We start from the raw sequence: 18,349 nt of genomic DNA, 5'->3' as shown, positions 1-18,349 counted from the left end.
GAAATGAAGCAAAGGGTAGAGTTAGACCAACTGGTATTTTCTTCACTAGTACCATGGCAGACTAACCATAGACCTAGGAGTTAGCAAGACAGTGCTGGGTTTCTGTTATCATCCACCTCTTATTAGGTTGAAACATCAGGAAGTGTGACTGTCTAGACATGACACATCTTGGAGAGCCATGGTCCTTCTCTACTTGGCCTTCCTTTCCACCTCTTCACCCCTGAGCCCATGAAATCTATCAGGATTCTCCCTCCCTCTTCAGTAAGGCTCAGTGGCCAGAGGAGCAGAAGTTACATTCAGGCACCTCAGCCTGTTTCTTCTACCACTGTTGATTGGGAGGGTGGGCAGGGGGTGTGGAGAGAAGGGCAGTTCCTACCTATTCTGTCCTGGGGGCTTCACCACAGTTACTAGCAGAAACACTATGGGTTTAGCAGCCAAAAAGTCTGGGCTAAATCTCTACTCTACCACATACAACAGAGGGCCCTAGGCAAATTACCTAGCCTAAGTCTCAATTTCCTTATGTGTAAAATGGGTTTATAGTTAATATTGGGGTTAAAATTAAAATTAATTGAATAAAATTAATTGGTTTATTTTGAGCCTCTTGTGCCTGACATGAAAGGTGTGCAGTAGATTAGTACATCTCTGCCTCCTCCCATTCTAATGGGGGAACGAGGGGAAGGGTCATCCTTCTCTTTTTGTTCTTTTTTTTTCTTCTCTTTGTTCTTATGTTTCACCTAGACCCTAGGGCTCAACAACTGTCATCGCGCCATCTGTCCTCGTGCCGTCCTCGTCTCCTCGCCCTCCCATTCCCTACACCCCTCTCCACCACGTTGCAGGAACCACTCCCAGAATCTGTTTCATTGCCTCCGCGAAGTTGTTCTCCCTTTATCCCCCTGCCCTCTGCTGTCATCCGGAGTTAACAGCCTGTCTTTAAATGTCTAATGAGAGACCCTGAACTCACACTCCCACTTTGAACTTATACTACCAAGCTTTTCAACACCAAGCAGGGCTGCAGCAGTATGTCCAAAACCCTGCCTCCTCGGATTTCTTTCCATTACAAAATGCACTCCCCACCCCCGCCAACACTGCTCTCTTAAACTTGCTGCCCTGGCCGCACTGGACTCCCCCAGGTGCACCTCAGCAGTGTCGGCAGTCACACAGGCTCCCCTGTTTCTTGAACTCCTCCTCTGACCTCCACTTCTCCTCTCTGTGGGCTCTGCTTGTAGCCCATAGGGTGCTCCTGGAGAGGGTCCACCAACCAAGCAGGCCAGGCCACAAATGTGCCTATAGCAGTCCGGCTTAAAATGTGGCTTACTCCTTAGGGTTACTCTTCCAGATCTCCTCAGCACTCATTATCCCTTGTCCCCATCCCTTGATGTTCACTTTCACTAAATGCACCCCCCTTTTTTTTCACTTTGTTGAGCTGATCACACTGCCAGCCAGCCTAGCCCCTCCCCCAAGTGCCTGGAGTGACCCTCTGGACACTGCTTGTGGGTGGTCTCAAAGGAGCTGCCCTGCCTCTGTACTTACTCCTAGCAGCCCCTGTGCTCTGAAGTGGATGCCAGAGAAACACTTCCTGTTTAACATCAGTTTTTCATTTCTCCCTCTGGCCAGATTCTTTTTCTACTGACTTCTTTTTTCCCAGTATTGGAGGAGGAAAAAACCCTACCAAAATTCAGTGCTTTCCTCCCTTTCAGGATCAGACTTCCCAAGCAATGAGGTGCTAACAACAGTGGATAAGATTCTGTGTTTGAATCTGGACATTTAATCTGTGTGACCTTGGTTACAGTATTTGACTTCTCTGTGGTTTAGTAACTTCATAAGTAAAGTAGAGCTAATGATAATATTTCTCTTATAAGATTTATGTAAGGATTAAATTAGAGGATGCCTGGTACATTATTTGTACTCAATAAATCTTGGCTATTTTAATGTATTGTGTTTTTTTAGATAAAGTCAGTGACTTTTTTTTTTTTCTATTTTCTTTCCACTCCCATGTGACATGTCCTTTGGAAGTATTCTTTAAGTCTTCTTCAGACTATTTTCTAGTTTCTTTTACATTGTGTTCATCTGGATCTTATACACTTTTGGTTTGATTTTTATTTGGGGGGGGTGTTGCCCTTCAGTTTTTAAGGAATTTTTGGTTTTGTTTATTTTCCACTTTAATGGAAGGAGTATGTGCTCCTTCTTTTATTTTATTTTTTAAATTTATCTATTTTATTTTTTAATACTTTTTTATTTTTTTAGTGTTCCAAGATTCATTGTTGATGAACCACACCCAGTGCTCCATACAATTAGTGCCCTCCTTAATACCCACAACCAGGATCACCTAACTCCCCACTCCCCTCCGTTTGTTTCTCAGAGTCCACAGTCTCTCATGGTTCATCTCCCTCTCTGATTTCAATTGGGGGTGTTCTTTTTTTTAATTTGGAAAATGTATTTCAAAAATTAGAAGCACTTATAATAGGATAACATTATATATATAGTTTAATACCATGGTTTAATATCTCATGTGCATTTTCCAATTAATATTTGAAAACATACTTTTTGAGGATATAATTTGAATGACTATGTCATATTCAGTTCAATATTCAGGGGATGCACAGAAATCTCCCTTACTGTTGGGCATTTAATTTTTCCTAATATTTTGCTATGATAAATATAAGATATTTTCTATATTAATTTTGACTCACATTTTATATTGTTCTTTAAATATTGTCTTAAAAGAAAATGAGAAGACTATACTTTCAGGGATCATTTCTATAGTTTGTTAAAAGAAATTGAGCACCGTAAAAGGGTCATAATTAATTTGGGAGTTCTGATTAGTGTCATGGTTTTTCATACAGAAAGCTAAACTGCCTTCTGTACCTGTGCCCACTAGCATGATAGCATCCCCACAGGTATCTCTTCCTTTTTATTTCTTGAACACTGACTGTGTCTGGTCTCCTTATTCTCACTGCCTCTCCCAGAGCTCTTCTTTGTGTCACTCCCTGCAGAAGACTTCTGCATGATGACCTCTACCCCAGCTCTCCATTATTTCAGCTACCCTGCTACTCGCAACTCTGCTCCTCATTTCAAAGTCCAGATGTTCAAACTGGGTCCCATCTCAGTCACTGATGTCATCTCTCTTGTGGCTTTCAGAAGTCATACCTCCTCTGGTTGACTCAAACCCTGAATCATGGAATTGAAGACAAAAGCATGATCTAATCTTATCTCCCTCTCAATTCCGAAAAGCATCTTTGGTAGCTTTTTAGCAGATGAATGTGTAAGTCGTACCTACAACTTTCCTACCTGAAAGAACTGTGATCCCAAGATCAGGTGGATAGGAATGGCTAATACAGAGTGAATTGACTCATGACCTACATGATCCCCTCCCTCTTCAACTTCCAGATTTCTTGACACAGTGACCTGAAAAGGGACCTGGGTTGGACACTGGAGAAGTGAGCAAAATTCCCCTGCATGTCCTGCAGCTCTAGACCTCACACCCAGCCAGAAGCTATATTCTGTCAGCAACTTCCCCCAGCTGAGAAAGTGATCTTTCCAAAATTCTCTTGGAAAGGCAAACCTGAGAATGTTTGGGATGTTATAATTGTTTCTTTAACACAACTACTATGTTTAATTCCAGGGAGATTTAGAATCAAGTAAAGATGTTAAAGGAATCAAACAAATAGTATTTGTTAAAGATTCTGAGTAGAGTTACTATTTTTAAGTACCTGCTAAGTTTTAAAAACATTGTCTTACAGATGAACCCTGTGATACCAATTTTAAAATGTGTAATTGAATAAAGTTTGTGAAATCTTACCAAATTGCAAACACTTTTGAAACATATAAAAGAATTTAAGAATCATTGATTTAAAATCAGATAACTGACATTCTTAAGAAAGAAAACTTAATGTATTAAATTTATAAATACAGTATGTAATGTTTAAGGGGGTTTATTAAATTGTAAAGTCCGCTTTAAAGTTGCTAAGAGAGTAGATTTTTAAAGTTCTCATCACAAGAAAAAAATGTTTTTGTAACTATGTGTGGTGATGGATGTTACCTAGACTTATTGTGATGATCATTTTGCAATATAAGCATACATTAGGCATATTATGCTATATGCCTGAAACTAATATAATGTCACTTATATAAATAAATTAATTCACTATTACAAATAACTTTATTCTCATAGATTTGAGGAGATGTACCAATTCCTCAAAAACCATAAACCAAAATCCAATCAACATGAAATGAATGATCTGAATAACCTTGAACCATTAAAAAAATTCTGTTTGAGCTCCAAGAGGGTGGCCTGCCAGGCCAGCACATACCCTGTGCACACAGGCCTCGGAAGCTGTCAGGTAGGTCTGAATGCAGGAAGTATGCAAGGAGCAAAGTGTCCATGCTTGGGTGTTCCAAAGCAGAAACCAGGCTCACTGAACTTGGTTTCAGGCTCAGGGGATTGTGCTGATAGTTTTGAGTAGAGGCAGGAACTTGTGGGGTACAGACAAGACCACAGGGTTTTAAAATATTTTAATTTATCATTTAAAGGCCCCTGGAAAAGAAACCTCCAGGCCCATATGTTTCCACTGGAGAATTATACCAAGCATTTAAAGAAGGATTAACACCAATTTAAGACAATCTCTTCCAAAAAATCTCTTCCAGAAATGCCTCTTTCAGAAACTGATCTATTCTAAATTTTTGTCAACAGGACAAATTTTATCAATTAGAAAGAGGAAACATCTCCTAACTCATTTTATGAGGCCAGTATTGATACTAAAACCAAAGGCAGTACCAAAAAGAAAAGGAAAAAGCTGCAGGTCATTATCTCTAAAGAACTTAGACACACAAATCTTCAATATACAAGCAAAACCAAATATAATAAAGTATGAAAAGAAGTGTACACCATGAGTAAGTGTGATTTATTCCTGGCATATAAGGCTGTTTCAACATTAGAAAATTAATCAGTGTAATCCATCATATCAACAAACTAAAGAAGAAAAAGAACATGATCATATCAATTGACAAAGAAAAAGTATTTGACAAAATCCAACTCACATTTACAATAAAATTATTTTTTAGCAAGTTAGAAATTCAGATAAATTATATCAATTTGATAAGGAGGATCTACAAAAAATCTACTGCTGATGTATATGCAAAAATGGAAGACTCAATGCTTTCCCCCTGCATTTGGAAACAAAGTAAGGATATTCATTCTCACCACTCTTATTCAACATAGTACTTGAAATACTAACTAATGTAATATGGCAAGAAAAACAAGTAAAAGTCATGCAGATTGGATATGGAAAAAAAGGTGACTGTTAAAACCTGATAGGTTTAAATAAAATAATAAGATTTCTAAGCTGAATGTGAAAGCTTAAACAAAAAGGATAGGTCTTTAATTTAGAATTTAAATAAATTTATATTAATTTTTTTTAAAGATTTTATTTATTTATTTGACAGAGAGAGATCACAAGTAGGCAGAGGCAGGCAGAGAGAGAGAGAGAGGAGGAAGCAGACTCCCCGCCGAGCAGAGAGCCCGATGCGGGACTCGATCCCAGGACCCTGAGATCATGACCTGAGCCGAAGGCAGTGGCTCAACCCACTGAGCCACCCAGGCGCCCTAAATTTATATTAATTTTTAAAACTAAAGTAAATCTGTGATAGTATTTTCTGCACAAAAAAAAGATACCACTAAGGATATTGAAAACTCACATTTAGCACACTCAGCCTGCCTATCAGACATGCTCTGCTTGGTGACTGCCATTGACAGGAAACTCACCATCTTGCTAGGCAGCCCATTATTCTGTAGAATAACTTAAGCTGTCAGGCTTTGAGAAAGCCTTCTTCCCCTGCCCTTACGTTAAGTTGAACTCTGCCTTCTTGATCTAAAGTCACTGGTCTCAATTTTGCCCTCTTGTAGACATTGAACAAATCTAATCCCTCATCTGCATGAAATCAGCATCATCTTTTCTCTAGACTCATGTGTCTAAGCTAGTACCTCCAGACTTGCCAATCTTTCATTTGTTCTGCAATTATTTATTGAGTGTGTGCCACGCTCTAGGCATTTTGCTAGATGCAGGAGAGAAAACAACAAAACCCAGGCCCTGTCCTCCACCTCACAGTCTAGTGATTAAAAAGATGCAAGTGAGGAGATACCTAGAAGTAATCATGAGATAAAACCTGTAGGAAGGGCCCTTGCCTCCCTTCAGTCATCAGGACATCTGTCTCCACCAATGTGGATAATGCAGCCCCATCCCACAGCAAATTCACATGTAGGCTATAGTCAGTCAAGTCCCTTATGTCATTGTCTTGTGAATTCTGCCAAATTCCCTCCACCCTGTTCTTAGTCAGGCCTTTACACTAGTCCCTATCAATTTCAGCCCAGGGCTCCAGATTCTCTGATGATCATCAATAATAAAACTAATCAAAACAACGAGATACCACCTCACACCAGTCAGAATGGCTAAAATTAACAAGTCAGGAAATGACAGATGCTGGCGAGGATGCGGAGAAAAGGGAACCCTCCTACACTGTTGGTGGGAATGCAAGCTGGTGCAGCCACTCTGGAAAACAGCATGGAGGGTCCTCAAGAAGTTGAAAATAGAGCAACCCTATGACCCAGCAGTCGCACTACTGGGTATTTATCCTAAAGAGGCAAATATAGTGATCCGAAAGGGCATGTGCACCCAAATGTTTATAGCAGCAATGTCCACAATAGCCAAACCATGGAAAGAACCTAGGTGTCCATCAACAGACGAATGGATAAAGAAGAGGTGGTATATATATACCATGGAATACTACGCAGCCACCAAAAGAAATGAAATCTTGCCACTTGTGACGGCGTGGATGGAACTAGAGGCTATTATGCTTAGCAAAATAAGTCAATCGGAAAAAGACAACTATCATATGATCTCCCCAATATGAATGGAGATGCAACAGGGTGGGGCTGGGGGTAGGAAAAGAATTAATGAAGCAAAATGGGATCGGGAGGGAGACAAACCATAAGAGACTCTTTTTTTCTATATTTTATGTATTTATTTGACAGACAGAGATCACAAGTAGGCAGAGAGGCAGGCAGAGAGAGAGGAGGAAGCAGGCTCCCCGCTGGGTAGAGAGCCCGATTCAGGGCTTGATCCCAGGACCCTGGGATCATGACCTTGAGCCGAAGGCAGAGGCTTAACCCACTGAGCCACCCAGGTGCCCCACCATAAGAGACTCTTAATCTCACAAAACAAACTGAGGGTTGCCTGGGGGAGGGTGGTAGGGAGAGGGTGGTGGGGTTATGGACATTGTGGAGGGTGTGTGCTATGGGGAGTGCTGTGAAGTGTGTAAACCTGGAGATTCACAGACCTGTACCCCTGGGGCTAATAATACATAATATGTTTATTTAAAAAAACTAATCATAATGACTGATATTTATTAAATACTTTCTATGTGCAGGCACCATGCTAAATTCTGTATGCACACTATCTCATTTAATCCTCCCAACAGGCTTGTAAAGTAGATATTCTGATCTTCATTTTATAAATGAGGAAACCAAGTATCACAGAGGGTAAGAAATTTGCTAATGGTGACTGAACTAGGACTGAACCCAAACTCTTCACTGTTAAGCTAACCAGATTCCAATATTGCTTCCCTTACCCACCCACCTCTGCCAACAGACTCAGCGTTCCCTGCCCAGTTTCATTTTTCAGTCTTTTCCCTACACACTGCCACAAAGTCAATCCTTCTAAAACACTATCAAATCAAATATGAACCTTGTAGACTGTATTTGAATATGCTTATCCTTTAAAAAAAACATGTGACTCACCGGTTTAAAATCCCAATATACGTGCAGTCTGTTTTGGGCTGCCTTGGAACATGGCTCTAAAGTGGGCTTCTCCCCATTGCCAGGGTCTGTCAAGCAGTGATCATCAGTGTGTGCCTCTGCAATCAGTGGTCCCACATAGAACTCCCCAGTTAGGTGATAGTAGACATTCTAAAAGAGAGCAAAGGAGTCTGCCATGGATACAGTCAGTGGGGCAGTCTTTGACCTTATAAAGGGCATGAAGACTGTTCTTGCACTCAATCATCATGGAGAACTGAACCTTCCTAGGTAGCAATGAGTCACTCCCCTTTCTTTGTCCCCAACACTCAGTTAACTCTAAGAAGAACACCAGGCTTGAGAAGTGGGCACTAGCCTGCTTGCTTCTGTACAAGGGCTCCAACACAATCATGACTTGCCTAGACAAGGGAGATTATCTTTGAAACACACACACACACATCCCTGAACTTCAGAAGCTATCATCATAAGCTCCAGCTATGGACTTCTCAAGAGACCTTTCCAATTCTTAATCTGATACTGTCTTGCTTGATGAGCTTGGACAAGTGGGTTGTTTTTGTCCCTCAGGGTTTTCATTTGTCAGGTGGAAATGCTTATCTATCCTACATACCACAAACGTTCCCTGTGAGGGCAGCATGCAAAGTAACAAGATAGAAATGAATATTCTCAAGGGGAAAAGTTCCTGGACTGCATCACCAGTTTGATTCTTCTATTCAATGGAGCAACTTCCATTCAGCCTCTCTCTTCTCTAGCCCCTATTTCCTTCTCCACAGAAGAAGCCACAGGTATCATCACCTGCCCACCTTTCAGGGCATACCTGGAGTGGTGAGAGGATGGTGGAGACAGTGAGGGGAAGGGGGAAAATGGGGTAGCCGTCAATGAAAATAAGACCATTATTATTGGTATTATTACTATTGGTATTACCTGAGGTTACTGTCAATGAAAATAATACCATTGTGAATGAATGTCACATGGCATTCTACCTATCCTCCCTGCACCTGAAGTGGAACTGTCTAGCTCTGATCTCTTGAATGGACTTGGAAGTGCTTAGTTAAAAGGACAGGTTTGGATTTCACCCTGACCCATTGCTCAGGATGCTCTGATCCTGCCTTCTCGTCATCTAACACTTAGTCTGAATCTGACAAGGGTTGCCAGGAGCTGAGCCACAACAGACTCACCCTGGGGCAGGGGAGATTGTAGAAGATACCTGCAGACTATATTTGTGACAGTAATACATGACAGGGGTTTTGCTTGAAACAAGTCCCTGATCCAGGCAGATATTTTCATCCAACGTGTTTTTCATCTGAAGGGGCAAAACACACAGAAACACCATTGGAAAGAGACAGAGAAACAGTGCCCTCAAGTCTCCCCAAGTCATGCATTTTCCCCACTACTCCAAGGGTGCCAGAAATTACCAACCAAAAGGAAACAAGGGTTTGGGATCTTGGGGGCCATTTTCTTTGCACTAGACAAATGGCCCTGCTGTGATACTCCTTCCTAGGAACACCCACCCATCAGACAGTCACAGTGCATATAGAATGGGGGGCCAGACCACCTATCCTGGTTGGCTGAGAAATCAAGAGGTCAGATCTAGGGCTGCAGTTTGCAAAGTAAGGAACCAGAAGCAGAGTCAAGAAAAAGAAATGGGTTCTGGGGAGCAAGAGATAAAAGGACACTGAGAGGGCCCAAGGGAAAAAACCTGAGAAAGGAGCTAAGGGATAGAAAGATAATCCTGAGCAGGACGGATTTTGGAAATGCTTTTCTGAGCTGTCATGTAACTCAGGTCCCATTGTCTTGTATAGTCTTGTATAATATTTAAAATCTGAGATGCAATTTCATGATACATACTCTCTCGTAGCCCACAATGTTGTGAAGTGGCTTCAGGTTTGGATCAACATTTTTCAGATACCAGTCAAAAGTTTTACATTTCAGTTTCTTCCGGAGTGCCATTCTGGAAGAAATGTCTCCAAAATCGATTCCAGAGTTCTATAAATAAAACATGGAATATTTCTAGGCCTTGTAACATCCTTGACTCCACCAAAGGGTATGAATGACGCATGAGGGAATGAAACATTTTCCTGATAGTCTGGAAGGTAACCTTGATAATTATAGTTTTTCAGGGAAAGTGGGAAAAGCTTGAACCCTAATAATCTCTGCTGGCTTCAAAGGCACTTGCAAGGCCTGCATAGTACGGCTACTTGGGGTTATTTCCCTCCATGAGTGAGCTAATGGAGACTGCTTCCATTTGAGATAATATTTACATCAGTAAGACACAAAATATTCCTCATGATGGCCAGAAAAGACCTCCAAAAGGAATATTCTGGTAGCAAGATTTAAAGGTTGAAGGAGATTTTCTACACGTGTTATCTGTGGGGATAACTTGATTATTATAACAAGATAACTTGTTATCTGTGGGGAATGCTTGAGCTCAGAGCTCTAGCTCAAGGGCAGAAGACAGCGTACCATGCCAACCTCAGGAGGCTAGCCTTGGCCAAGAAGGCCATCCTCATTTGTGTGCATCCAGCAGTGGTACAGTCCCTACTCCCACCATTCCACATCCCACCTGCCATGTCCCATGAAATCCTGTTGTCCAGCCCTGCCCCACAAGGAATCTCCCAGTATAGAGGATGCATGAAGAACACAGACTCTAGAAGATTCCTTGCTTTGAATTGTATTTCTGCTTCTTATTACTTTATCACCTTAAAGAAATTCCTTTCAATGCTCTGTGCCTCAGTTTCTCCTTCTGTAAACATGGAAGAATAAAAGCAAACCCTACATCATAAATATGTCTCAATGATTAATGGCTGCCTAGAACATAGCATTATTGCATTAATGTTAGGTGCCATTATCATTGCCCCAGGAGGACTTTATGCTAATTTTTTAGAGCAGGGATGGCACTTTTACTTTATGTCTCCCATTTCCTACTCTTTAACCCCCCTCCTCCTTCATTCTTCCCTGCTTCTATTCAATTCCATGACAAACCTGGAGAGGGATGTTCCAGGCCAAATAGACCATGTGTTTGTATTCATCCATCCAGATTTCAGCCACTCGCACAGCATTACGCTTCAAGGCAAGACTCAGATCCAAGGCATAGGGCTTGTGGTGTCTCTCTAGGTGAGCAATCCTGGAGCAGGGTAAGATCACAATTCTCCCTCCACACTGCCACACCTGTAAAAGAAGAAAAGAAAGTCACCTGGGAAGGTTAGGCCCATGACCAAGAAGCATCATAGCTTATGGACTCACGGAGGCCATATTTTGGAATCATTTCTAAAGAATGTAAATTCAGTCCTCTCACTCCATTTCAATGTGGCTTCTCAACCTACCTATCTACCTAAGACAACCTTTATTAGAAGTCTACCAAAATGCTTCTCTCCCATAGTTCACATAGCTCCCCAAATCCCATGTATTTCAGGAAATCTTCTGAACAGACCAAGGAATGGTTGCCTCTGCTTTATTATCCTTAAGAAAGTATGAAAGTCCTAAGAGGCACCACACACTAAGCCAGTCTCACTAGACTTCATCTCCCAAGATCCCCTCTGTCCTGCATGCCAGATATAAAACAATGTGGCAGATAGACTCTCGGGGCTCCCATGATCCTTGCCTCCTGGTGTTCACTCCCCTTTCTAACCTCCCCCCTTTGAGTATAGGCTTGTGATCTTCTGGCCAATCGAATATGTCAAAGGATGTACATGATTGCATGTGTGTGATTATACTATATAAGACTGCAGTGTTGGGGTGCCTGGTTGGCTCAGTGGGTTAAAGCCTCTGCCTTCAGCTCAGGTCATGATCCCAGGGTCCTGGGAATGAGCCCTGCATCAGGCTCTCTACTCAGTGGGGAGCCTGCTTCCTCCTCTCTCTGTGCCTGCCTCTCTGCCTAATTGTGATCTCTGTCTGTCAAATAAATGAATAAAATCTTTAAAAAAGACTGCAATGTCATTCTGGTTAGAGACATGCTATCATGTTGGTTTGGAAGAAGCAAGCCACCATGTTGTGAGCCACCATGATGAGGAGGCCACAGGGCAAGAAACTAAGGATGGCTTCCAATTGATCGCCAGCAAAGAACTGAATGTTTTTTCAGTCTAGAAGGTTTCAAGGAACTGAGTGTTGCCAACAATCCCATGAGCTTGGAATCAGGTTTCCCTAGTCAATCCTAAATGAGAAACTAGCCATGGCCAACACCTTGACTGCACCTTTGTAGATGACTCTGCTAAGCCATGCATGGACTCTTAATCCACAGAAACTGTGAGATGGTAAGTGCACCTTGCTTCAAATCACCAACTTTGTGATAATCCTGCTACACAGCAATAGATAACTAATATGAGTTATTCTTGACTAAAAGATATCATGACTTATGATAAAATGATATAATTATAAATACTCTGCTTTGCCATCCTGACAGGTACGAACTTACTTTTCAGGCCACACATTCTAATATTTGGCTTAAATATATGATCTTCACCCAGATAGATGGTAGAATGACCTATTGGTATTAGATTGACGTGCAGTTTCTGGGAGTTAATTGGTCTATTTGACAGTGGTTAGAAACCTACTACCTTCATGCCCAAGGAAGCCTCTGAGATAAGAGTGAGCAACGTAGGTCGTGCTGGTTCAGTTAACCACCTGAAGGGTCAGTCCCCTTACCTGACTTTCAAAATTTTTTCATTCCTTCTTCTACTTCTGAACCCACAGAGTCTCCTCCCTCATTCCCCCAAACCCAGAATAGCACAGTGACAAAAAGTCAGTCTTGGAAGCCAGACTGACCTGTGTTCAAATCCTGATTCTGTCTCTGAATACCTGACAGCTAGGGGCAAAACACTCCCCATCCTGAGTCTCAGGTGACTTATCCACAAAAAGGCATAAAACTGTCAGGAGCATGAAATGGCATAAAAAGTATTCATAAATGTCTATGATTTTTAACTTGAAACAGCTCTTTTCTTCCATTATCCTCCTGAGTTTCTCTTCATTAGTTTCCAACATCATGTGGAGGTTATAACTGATTTGTTTTCAGATTTTATTTTCTGAAGCCAAACATCTAAAATTTCAAATACAAATTCACTCCAATTTCTTCAGTTGCTGGCTGTTTCTAATCCACAGGAATTCAGAGGAGAAAATAAAATGGCACAAAAAATCTTAAATTCAAGTGAAAAGTTAAGTCATGATTGCCATTTATGAAGTAACATTAACTATTATCCTTAATGAAAAGTTTTCAAATTTTACTCTTTCAATTTATTCCCACTTGCTAAACATTCCTCCATTCTTATTCTGTGTGTGTGAGTGTGTGTGTGTGTGTGTGTGTGTCTAACACAAAGAGGGACGTGAAGCTTCTCTTTATAACAACAATGACTTGCTCTGTGGCAAAAGTTACCCTAATTTTTTCATGAATTTAATCCTTACCACATAGGTATTATTATTATCCTCATTTAAGTAATTTGCCCACATTTACCAGCAAGTAAATGACAAAGCTGGATTCTGAGTCCAAACAGTGAGCCTGTTAAGCTCCAACAAGGAGTTAGGAATATACAAGGTGCCCGATAAATGCTGGTTTTTCTTTCTTGAGCATCAGCCCCAACAGTCCATCTCCATTTATACAGTCCCATGTGCACTATCACTGCCATGCCTCTAGATGTCAGAATAAAACATCCCATGCAGCTCTACTATTCCCCATGATCTGTCATTGGAGAAAGGGAGATCTTAACGCGTGCTGAGAGGTTTTAAAAGGCAAATAGTCATTCTGTCAAATAAATAAAATCTTTAAAAAAAAAAAAAGGCAAATAGTCACATACACAAACTAAGGAAACTAGATATGGGTAGAACTCTTTTATCCAAGAAAAATAAAAGAATGGCCTTTCCCTGACACTTCCTACATCTCCAGCAAAATCTATGAAAAAATCACAGAATGTTAAAAGAAAGAGGATTTCTTGTGGAAACTAAAATATCGGAGTTCAATATAGAGTAGGGGAATGGAAATAGAGTGGCGACAGCAGAAGAAAGAGAAAAAAAAAAAAAGATGGGGGAACTCAGAATGGTAAGAAGGGCTTGGGGCCCTAACTTGGGGAATTGGAGTTCCAAATTCATGGAAGCCGTGGTAGGTAGGAAAACCTCAGCCATAATGTAGCTAGGGTCATCCTAGGACTTTGCTAAGTACCATGCATAAAATAATTATTTCTGCATTTATATTTTTGTGCTAGAGACTAATTGTATACTCAATACCTATTCTTTTCTACATTTATTGTTGTAGAAGAAATAACTGCACACATAGCTGAAATCTACATTTCCCAGACTCTTTTGCTCACCAGTGGCCATATGACCAGCAGTGGCCAGTGGGATTTGAGGGAAATAACATATACAACTTGCAAGTAGTGACCTTAAAAAGAAAGCATGCTCTGTCTCCATCCCCCCTTCCTCATTCTAATGAATAGAATACAGAAATACAGGTGTGGAGTATAGCAGAATCACAAGATGGAAAAGTCTTGGTCCCCATCATCCTGAAGATGCCATCTCAATCCTGAACTTCTCATGTCCAAACTGTTGTAGAAAAAGAAATCAATTTCTACATTTTTAAAACCTGTTATTTTAGCCTTTCTCAGAAGCCAAACAAGAATTCTAATTAATGTCTTTATAAATCATTTAAAAATATTAGGAGATGGAGAGGAGAAGTAAGTTGGGGAAAATAGGAGAGGGAGACAAATCATGAGAGACTGTGGACTCAGAAACAAAGTAAGGGTTTTGGAGCAGAGTGGGGTGGAGCTGGGGTGAGCCTGGTGGTGGGTATTAAGGAGGGCATAGATTGGATAGAGCATGGCATGTGGTGCATAAACAATTAGTTATGGATCATGAAAAAAAATTAATTTAATTTAAAAATATTTATTACATTTTAACAGTGCCATTATCCTTATGAAGTAGATGAAATAAGGATGCTTTTATTCATTTCATGAAGGGAAAATTGGTCAAGACAGCCAGGCAGAACAATAGTTTTCTCTGTCCAACTATTACTGTGACTTAAGGTATAACCCAGATAGAGGCTCAAACTGTATTGGTTAACACAAAAATGTGAGGTCCTGTTTAGGTCTTAATTGAATATAATATCTATTTCTAGGGTCATCAGTTCCAAGTAGAAAGGAATTGAAGGGAGTAGGTCTGAATAAACTTTAGAAAATATCTCGTGCTTCCAGATACTGTAATGGACTAGAGATCACCTGGTCTCAGGCATAGAATTTCAGGAATACTATAGAATTTCAGTATTCAAAAGGAATACTATAGGAGGGATATTTTAAGCATGAGATCTAGAAGATGCTTAGAAAATGCTTGGAATGCTTATTCCCCTTAAGGTAAATAAGAATACCATCTGCTGAGTCTCAGTTCTATGTCTTTCATCCATATCTCCCAGATTATATAAACCTCTACCAGAAAGCTCCACTCCAGAAGTTTTACTGCCTATTCCTAGTGACTCGGAAGCATGAGAGTTTATCCATCTCTTGAGCCAATGACATTCAGCCTTCTTCCAGAATTCCAAAGACCATCCAACTCTCCAATTATTTTCCCCTCTGCTTTTTCTCATAATGAGAAAGAAATGTACCCACCCTCAAGCCGAGTTCCACATTCTCTCCTCCATAGATCAGCATCCCACCATCCAGAGATCCAATCTCTTCCAGAAAGATCCTGCTGGCAGCCAGGATGCCCATGATGGAAGGACTCCTATAGAACACACAGTAAGAGAGTTACTAACCTCTTGATGAGGAATGGGTCAAGATGGCGGTGAGGGATGGGAAGCCAATGATGATCTGGCTTCCAAAGGTCTGCTCAAGCCCCTTCTTATCCTGAAGGCTTTTCCTAAACCCTCAGGCTGAACCAAGTACATATAGCTTTCCTTCACCCTCATGCTGCCTTAGCCCTTCCTGAATTATAATGAAATTAAACCTTTTTCATTTTCATATCCCTACTTCATAGCCTGATAAATGCTTAAAATGCCTCAAATGTTTTTTTAAACAGTATATACTCTGCTTTTTGTTTGAAAGCCCTTAGATAGTCTGAAGTGCCTTTATTTTTTTCTCTATCCTCTTTCACCCCATCTCCTCCATTTCTCCTATCCACTCCCAGCAGTACCATAAAAGATCAACAAAACCCACACCATCCATTCCTGATTTCCCATGTTCTAAACAAGTTCCCTAAACCTCAGACTTATTTTACTGGAGCAGTGGCATCATGCTGATCAAACCAGGCCTTTGGCAGTGGATCATAGCGGCACCATAGTTCCCAGTTAAACCCATCAACTGCCAATGCATACTTTTCCAGTTCAAAGGTATCAAAATGAATATTATCAAACACAGGAGACACAATCACAGTGTGGTCTTCCTGAATCTGAGCCAAAATGGGCTCTGCCCTGGAAGAAAAGTGTGTAACAAATCCAGGTTGGATATGAAAGGAAGTAGAAGAAGCAAGCAAACAAAACTTCTTCAAGCACCTTGCCCTGATATTGAGCACCTTTTTCACTTATGCTGTGCTGGGCTGTGAGTAGGATACTCCACAGTGCAGAGAACCTTGGCAGCGGACCTATGTCAATAACAGATTTGGAATTGGTACCCAAATATCACTCTCAAGTCATTATTAACAGGACTATTGGTATTCTGCCTAAATTTACATTAACTCTTTGGATCTCCCTGTTTCCAAAATGATGTCTATTTACTATTTGATTCTCCAAAGAATACAACTTTCTCTGTATCATGTAATTTCAGGACTGAGAAAAACATTAGGAATTATCAAAAGATAATTTCTTCATTTATAGTTAAGGACATAAAAGTCTAGTTAGGTGTGACTTATTTAGTCACAAAGTTATTTTGCAAAGTCAGCACTCCAAGTTTGTCAACTCCAAGGTTATCAACACTCCAACCCCACAGTTATTTTCTTTTTTTTTTTTCTTCCATAACACTAAAACACTTCCTTAGTCAACCAAATTCCCTGAGTAAAAACACCCTCTCTCTGGATATTTTCTTTGTTTGAGGTCTAGTGCTATATTTCCCTATTTCCATAATACCCTGTCTTTTATGTAGTACCTTTTCAATATCTCCCTTCTCCCCTTTGTTAGGAGAAGAAATCTCTTGCAGCCTTACCACCCAACGTTCACTTCAACATGAGCATCCAAGATGGCAATCACATCAGCTGTGGCCACTTTCCTGCCAGTGTTGCGTGCTTGAGCAAGACCCTCTCTCTTCGTATGTCAAATTATTTTTAGTAGTCCTGGATACTTCCGGTTGTAAAGCTTTATCTTCTTATCCAAGCGTGTCTTTAGTTCTCCGGCCAACCAAATGCACACCTATAGATATTCTGAGTGCAATAATCAATATGCTGTCAAAATTTCACACTATTATATAGTAGTGGTTGAACTACCTCCAGTTAAGGATGAGCAATTTACCATCTTGGGTGAGAAATAGTGTTTCCCCTGCACCTACTTCTCTCCATTCTATCCGCAGGCTTAATGCTCCATTCCTAATCTCCTTTTCCTTGAAGTTAAACTACCTTAGAATAATCACACTGCTTACCATGTAACAAGGATTGTTATTTATGCTTTATGTGTGTTGAGAATTCTCACAGGTCTACCTACCTGACCTAACTAAGGTAGAGGTGCTGGTGAACAGACATTGTGGAGACTGCCTGGAATGTCTTTCCCATGGCTAAACTCTGAAGATTTTCTGAAGAAGACACAAACAACTGAAACTGTTTTGTCTTGTTTTACATATTTCTATCCAAGGACCAATTTTGGACAGAACACTCAAGCTAATCGCTTTTCTAGCTTCTAGCTAATGAATTTATCCCCAAATTGTGCAAACAGGATTCACTATTCCCAGATTGTTGCCAATTTTTTCTTCCCTCTTTCCCCTCTCTTTTATAAAGGCTGTCTATAAATTTGTTCTTTGACTCAGCCTACCAGTTGACTTCCCCATATGTATGAGAACAACTTGCATACAAATCACTAAGCAGTGTTTAAAATATCCAACTGAGAGACTGAGTTTTCCATTGATAACATTAATTTATTTTAATTTCAAATTATCTTATAAGGTAGGTATTTCAGTATCCTCACTTTACAGACAAAAAAACTGAAGCACAGAGAGATTAAGAAACTTGTCCAAGTTACACATCTAATAAGTGGCACTTCCTGGATGTGAGCTCACATTGTGTCTAACCACCAAACCATGCTGCCTCAAGAACCATGTGTGTGCCTAGTTGGGTTTATCATGATCTCCTCCCATTCCTCTCTTTCCAGGGTCCAGAGATGAGATTCTTGCCAGTTCCTCCCTCAGAAGAAAAGTAGATTTATAAGTGCTGGAGTGATCAAGATCTGGAAGCAATACCCACACGACCGTGGCACAAAAATTTGCCCTATGTTAGAAATTTCCCAGATGCACTCCAGGAAGACTGATCAATAATTGAAAATGTAAAGAGAGTCAGTGGATCTGAAGGCTGTTTGCTCCAACTGTGAGAAACCAAGCTGGAAAGTCCCTACACTCAACTAGTCACTACTTTCAGGAAGTACTACTCACAGAAAGTGAC

The 18,349-nt window shown here is 40.6% G+C and overlaps 1 protein-coding gene across 1 annotated transcript in view; it reads right to left on the bottom strand.

Annotated features, from left to right (window-relative positions):
• GALNT8 (polypeptide N-acetylgalactosaminyltransferase 8) overlaps nt 1-18,349 on the bottom strand; it is a 42,699-nt gene that overhangs the window by 352 nt on the left and 23,998 nt on the right. The window contains 7 exon segments of the mRNA XM_059187460.1: nt 7,793-7,960; nt 9,012-9,107; nt 9,653-9,790; nt 10,787-10,972; nt 15,385-15,499; nt 15,963-16,184; nt 16,912-17,092. Of these exon segments, the coding sequence (XP_059043443.1) occupies nt 7,793-7,960; nt 9,012-9,107; nt 9,653-9,790; nt 10,787-10,972; nt 15,385-15,499; nt 15,963-16,184; nt 16,912-17,092 (1,106 nt within the window).

Source organism: Mustela lutreola, chromosome 8 (genome assembly GCF_030435805.1).
Source record: "Mustela lutreola isolate mMusLut2 chromosome 8, mMusLut2.pri, whole genome shotgun sequence".
Taxonomy (NCBI): Eukaryota; Metazoa; Chordata; class Mammalia; order Carnivora; family Mustelidae; genus Mustela; species Mustela lutreola.
This window is presented reverse-complemented; position numbering and strand designations above follow the sequence as displayed.